Genomic DNA, 6,065 nt, shown 5'->3' on the forward strand with positions numbered 1-6,065 from the left:
TTTTTTTTTTTTTTTTTTTTTTTTTGAGGGTGCCGTGGGTTATAAAAATAAAATTTTTTTTTTTTTTTTAAAAAATCCTTGGGGGTGCCGTGGCACCCCCAAGGAACACAGTGGATCCGCCACTGGTTGCATGCTAGGAGCTCGGAAGGACCTGAAACATGAGATGGAACAAACTAGGATCGATACAAGCGCAGGCATGATTGATCTCTATTCTAACCAACTAGGATTAATCCATGAACACTCATATATAATAGATCCCGAATGCGTGAATTAGGGTTTCCGAAGTGTATTTTAAGTTTGCAAATGTGTTTTTGGGTTTGTGGATAATGTTTGGCTAATTATAGGTTGAGTTGCAAGGCAAGAAGTTAGAATATCTAAGAATCGGCCAAAGTAATCAAGGTAAGTGAAAAAAATAATAATAATAATTTCAAGCATGCTATAATGATGTAAATTGCAAAACCTTTATAGCATATGTTCAATGAATTATGTCGTGAGCTTATTTATTGCAAGTCACTATTTATTACTCTTGTTTACAATGATTATTTATAATTATTGTTACAATTGCATTGAGCTTACCATTATTTGAGAAACAATGTTTATTATGTTAATTGACAGTACTTGCATGTATCATATGCTACCATTATACATACTTTAGCATATGGTATGGATAGTGCTTGTTGGGTTATGGATCAGCTGTGTTGGGCCTGACAAAATGGCCCACCGACCCATTGTTTAAATTCGGTTATTTTTACTGTTTATCAAACTTATGTTCGGTAGATTTAAGCTTATCTGAAATTATATTCTCCACACTTGGTTCTCAGGCTCGGTTAACCGAGTCTTGACAGGAATACCGAGGGTTACTCTCGGAATATTAGGTATATCTGTATAATATTTTATCTGTCATTCTTCAATATATTGTTGACACGTGGGCTCTCGGTAAGTCCACAGTGTTAGATGAACATGTGCAATCTGATGCCAATAAAAGGGGGGTCCCCTCTCATTATTTGGGTAACTTCTTTTTCCCTCATAATTGAATATTTTGCATACACTTTGTCTCTTCCATAATCCTCGAAGTTATATTTCTCTTAAACACTGTGACTAACTTAGGCATCAGAGCTTTCCCCGGCCGGACAATGCTGGCAGCTTTGATCCTTTCTCTTTGTTTTTCATACCCAGTTAATCCCTCAGTTATCAAGCCGTCCACAGGACCCATTCCACGTCATCATTCGGAAAATTGCTCAAACAGTGCTTATGTTTTGCAAATTGCAATTAGATCAAAGGAGCCCGATAAGTGACCAGGGCTAACAAGGGTGGAACTACATCAGCCCCCCAAGACCCTTGTTTCCCCAAAATTTTTAAAAGATTTCCTTAGAATTTTCTTTTTAAAATTAGAATATGCCGCTTTTGGGAAACTATGATTGCTAGTTCTGCCCCTGCCGGCGCAGCCATGCAGGCATGGTGGTCTCGACCGCATGACATCAAAAATAGTGTGGCCCACTCGAGGTTATACCTGATGTTAAAGGTGTATAAGTGGGTGATTATTAACTGCCTAATAACTGCTAACCACCTATGACAGTGTTGTTAGCAGCTTAAGGTGTATTATATATATATATATATATCAAAACGACCTTGTTTTGGTGTTAATATCATTTAAAATATGTCCTAAATAGTCCAAAATCCATTTAAAATAGGTCCAATTCCAAAAACTATTTAAAATATGCCATAAATATTCCAAAATCATTTAAAACAGGCCTTAAAAAAAGGCTTAAGGTAGGTACAAAATACCAAAATAGGCATAAAAGGTACATACATAAAAAGTGGTTATGTGGTGCGGTTTTTAGTTTCAACAACCGCCTATGGCGGTGTACAACTACTAAAATTTAATAACTGCATGCTTAAGACGGTTGCCTTTGTGGTTAGAGGTGATAATTGCCAACCGTAATCACTTGTACACCCCTAACTGATGTTGTATCATATGTCTTCAAGGATATATAAACCTGATTGAGATGGAGTTAAGGGCTCGAATAGACTATACTGAGGAAAGTTACAACTATTACGTATATCATAGTAATAATGTTCTCAATTGTATGTTTCCTGATTTGAATGATGACAACTGTTGTTGCTAAGAATATGCCTTATTGTTTCTTTAAACTCATTATTTCTTTTATCTACTTTTGTCAATTAAAATTTAGGGTCACAACTTGGGCTCAATTTCAAGATACTTTATTTATTAAGTCATAGACTTACTCAGTTGTTTTATTTTCCACCTGTAGAACATTTATTTGTTTAACAGTTTTAGCAGGTACTACAGGTTTGAGGTATTGTTGAAGCGATGATTGAGTTTCATTCTCTATTGTTTTTTAGAGATATATTTGTAATTGATTAGCTGATGTTAGTGGTAAGGTTTTGGGTTATATTCATTTAAAAGATGTATTGAGGTTTAAATTGTAGCTCAAATCATTGTATATATTCTATATTCTCCTATTTCTTGTACTCTGATGGATGTTTAGGGTAGTATTTTCAGTTAACTAATTTAGAAAATTCTGCTAGTAGCTCTCCAAATTAATTATTTTCGTTAATTAATTATTGTGTGTTATTATTTACTCAGTAAATACTATTGGGAAGCATACCAATTTAAATATTATTTTTTTAAAAGAATTTAAATATTAAATTAATTAAATTTATCGGGGATTACTTTGAGGGTCTCCATCTTTCCTTGCTTGAAAGTAAGGAGATAAGTTGCAAGCTTCCTCCACTTTCACCCTGTGATAAACTACATAAGGAACTGCTTATTCTTGAAGGAATTCACAGAATTGGAAGGCAAATTTTTGAACCATAGTCAGGCAGTTGCCTTCAAAGATGTTGGAATTGCGAGTAATGCTCGAAGTTACTCTTGTGTTACTCAAAAAATAATATGATATCTAAAATCACTAATGACCTTGTTCGAGGCAAGAATGACTTATAGAATTATTATGATTTTAAAAATTATATTATTCTTAGAGTGACACAAGAATTACTTTACAAAGGCTCAGACACATGATATCGTTACGGTCCCTTGGAAGAGCATGTGAGCCATTGAGTCATGTGATGTAGGAGGTCCCTTGGCACCGTCATATATGTTTCCATATGGGGCACCTTAAACTTTAACCTTGGCCGTAAAGGGGAGGATTGTTCCCTCAAGGAGACTCTCAATCACCATTGAGTTGAACGCAACTTACAAGTTGTTTATTCGAGCGTCAATCAACTAACCTAATTCGAGGTGCTTGGTATTTTTGGATTTCGATCCCTTAATGAGAGTTTTTGCTCATCGATATGGGTAGGGCTGTTAAGAGAGCAAGCCGCTCGCGACTAAGCTCAGGCTCGGTTCGTGCTCGACTCGAATATTAAATGAAGTGTTTCGTAAACACAAATTCTGGTTTGAATATTAAACGAAGCTAGCTCGGCTCGGCTAAGCTTGTGAGTAGCTCGTATAAGGCTCGAATTAGTAGTAATTCACATAATTCCTCATATTAATGTTAAAAATTGATGATTTTTTTTTTAATAGCATCATTTTATTATAAAAAAATGCATATCCTCTATCTTCGAAACTAAGTGTCTTGTTGTATTGACTTGGGCTCTATAGTCCGCTAGTCAAACTAAGCAAATTCTCATATGCAAGCTGGCTTCTTGAGCCGTTTAAGAATACTTGAAGTTTAAATTTATAATAATAATAAAAATTAATAAATTAAATTAAATATAAGAGCCAGCTCGTGAATTGGCTCGGCTCGGCTTGACTTATTATGAGCTCGAACTCGAGCTCGATTTTTTGGCTCGTCCTTAAGCTCGACTCGAGCTCGAGCTCGAGTAAAATCTAAACAAGCCGAGTCTAATCAAGAGAAGTTTGCTCAAGTTCGGTTTGTTTACACCCATAGTTATGGGCATACGGAGTATTATGCTATCGGAACCCTTAATGCTATGGGTCAATAAATTCTCTATATTTGGTTCATATTTTCTTATGGATTCGGCTTATATGCTGTTATTAAAATAATAGTATGTATGCTGTAGTTTAATCAACCATTGGAGCTGTGGGGTTCACCATTGACTTATGTAAGATCTACATAAATCTATAAATTCAATGATTGATTGTGAAAAAATATGGGCTAAACATAAAAAAACTTATTGACCCTTAAGATTTTATATTTATATATATATAGCACATCCGGAAGCAGGGAGGATTAAAAAAAAAAAAAAAAAAAAACTGTTCATATAATTACTCTTTGGAGCAGGCAGCAGCCACCTCTTTCTCTCTCTCTCTCGCTCACTGAACCCTCTCTAAACCCCAAGAAAATGTCCGTTACAATCACCACCACAAAACAATGAAGCGGGTCTTGAAAATCTCTGACGCGGCCCAGGCGGAGATGCTCTGCTCAGCAAAACCCAAAACCCTTGCCTCCTCTCCCTTCATCTTCACCCTCACGAAGTCCCCAAATCACCGATTCACCACCCGCGACCTCAATGCCCAAACCCAATCCACCTCCCCCAAAATCTTGGGCCTGTTCACGGACAAGTTCGCCCCCTCTGATTCCGGAGCCAGAGAGGATCTCAGATACAAGGTCACGCAGTTGAGGGACGAATTGGTTCGAAATTTCGAGGAGGACTCTGATCAGATTTACACTGATAAGATTGTTAGGGTTTTGGAGGAGAAAGCCGACTCGTTGCTTCGGAGTTATTCGGATGGGTGCGCTTGTGTTGAGCTTTTGAAGCAGCTGGGTTCGTGGCCTCACTTAGCCCTAGAGGTGTTTTCCCATATAATTGTTTGTGTGCGCGTTGTATAATAAAGTGTGTTTGCATTTTTGTTGCTATCTAATGGAGTTGGTTTTGTTTGATGTGGAATTTCTGTTGGTTATTGGTTGTTTTACTCGTTGATTGGTGTTTTTCCTTTTTTTTGCTTTTCGAATATATCTGTGGTGTGTAATTATGGGGTTTTTGAGATTATCTTGGAAATTGAGGAAATGGGTTTGTTGTGCTTTTGTGGCATGTATATGGGTTTATTTGTTTTCAGAAAGAAGATTGGAGCATGAGATGTTGGGATTTTGATGAATGAGCCGCTTTTGTTTTTGATTATTGAATACTTATTAATGGTTTCAAATTCTGATCAATGTAAGTGCAACAAAGTCATTGGTTATTGTTTTATGCCAGTTGGAGTTCATTGTTGCAATCAGCTCTTAGTAAATGGTTCTGAATTGTATCTTAATGCTATTTTATACAAAATGGGATGTCCTACCATCTCTTGTGCTGTTAAATTGTACAAAATGATAACAAATAATTGATTGATACAAATTGTTGGGGACAAATGATCTTTACTCCCATTTAACATCAGACAATGTTTTCTTGAGTGTATATTTGTTTTGACTTTCAGGTCTTGAATTGGAGAAGAAAACAGGTGGATTATGGCATTCCTATGGCGCCTGAGGAGTATGTCAAGGGTATTACAGTTGCTGGTAGAATTAAGAATGTTGATCTTGCAGTTGAGCTGTTTACTGAGGCTACTAACAAGCGAATCAGGACAACATCTACTTATAATGCACTAATGGGTGCTTATATGTTCAATGGTCTTGCTAATAAATGCCAGTCATTATTTCGGGATCTGAAGAAGGAAGCAGTTTCTAGTCCTACAATTGTAACATACAACATTCTTATTTCTGTTTTTGGTCGCTTGATGCTAGTTGATCACATGGAGGCAACTTTTCGAGAGATACACGATTCGAGTCTCTCCCCTAATATAAGCACGTACAACAATTTAATTGCTGGATATGTTACAGCTTGGATGTGGGATAATATGGAGAAAACTTATCAGACGATGAAGATGGGCCCTGTTAAGCCTGACATTAACACCTACTTGTTAATGCTTCGGGGGTTTGCACATTCAGGTAATTTAGAAAAGATGGAGGAGACATATGAATTGGTAAAGCACCATGTTAATGATAAGAACATTCCATTGATCAGAGCCATGATTTGTGCATATTGTAGGAGTTCTGCAACAGATAGAGTTAAAAAGATTGAGGTGCTAATGAAGATTATTCCAG

At 36.5% G+C, this 6,065-nt stretch overlaps 1 protein-coding gene across 1 annotated transcript; it reads left to right on the forward strand.

Moving 5' to 3' along the window:
• Positions 1-4,245: 4,245 nt before the first annotated feature.
• LOC132187475 (pentatricopeptide repeat-containing protein At2g30780-like) lies at positions 4,246-6,065 on the forward strand (the record flags this gene model as incomplete). The annotated part of the gene is given in 2 exon segments (XM_059601792.1): positions 4,246-4,775; positions 5,399-6,065. Coding segments are annotated over 2 exon segments (1,087 nt in total), but the record flags the coding sequence as incomplete, so codon positions are not given.

Source organism: Corylus avellana, chromosome ca7 (assembly GCF_901000735.1).
Source record: "Corylus avellana chromosome ca7, CavTom2PMs-1.0".
Taxonomy (NCBI): Eukaryota; Viridiplantae; Streptophyta; class Magnoliopsida; order Fagales; family Betulaceae; genus Corylus; species Corylus avellana.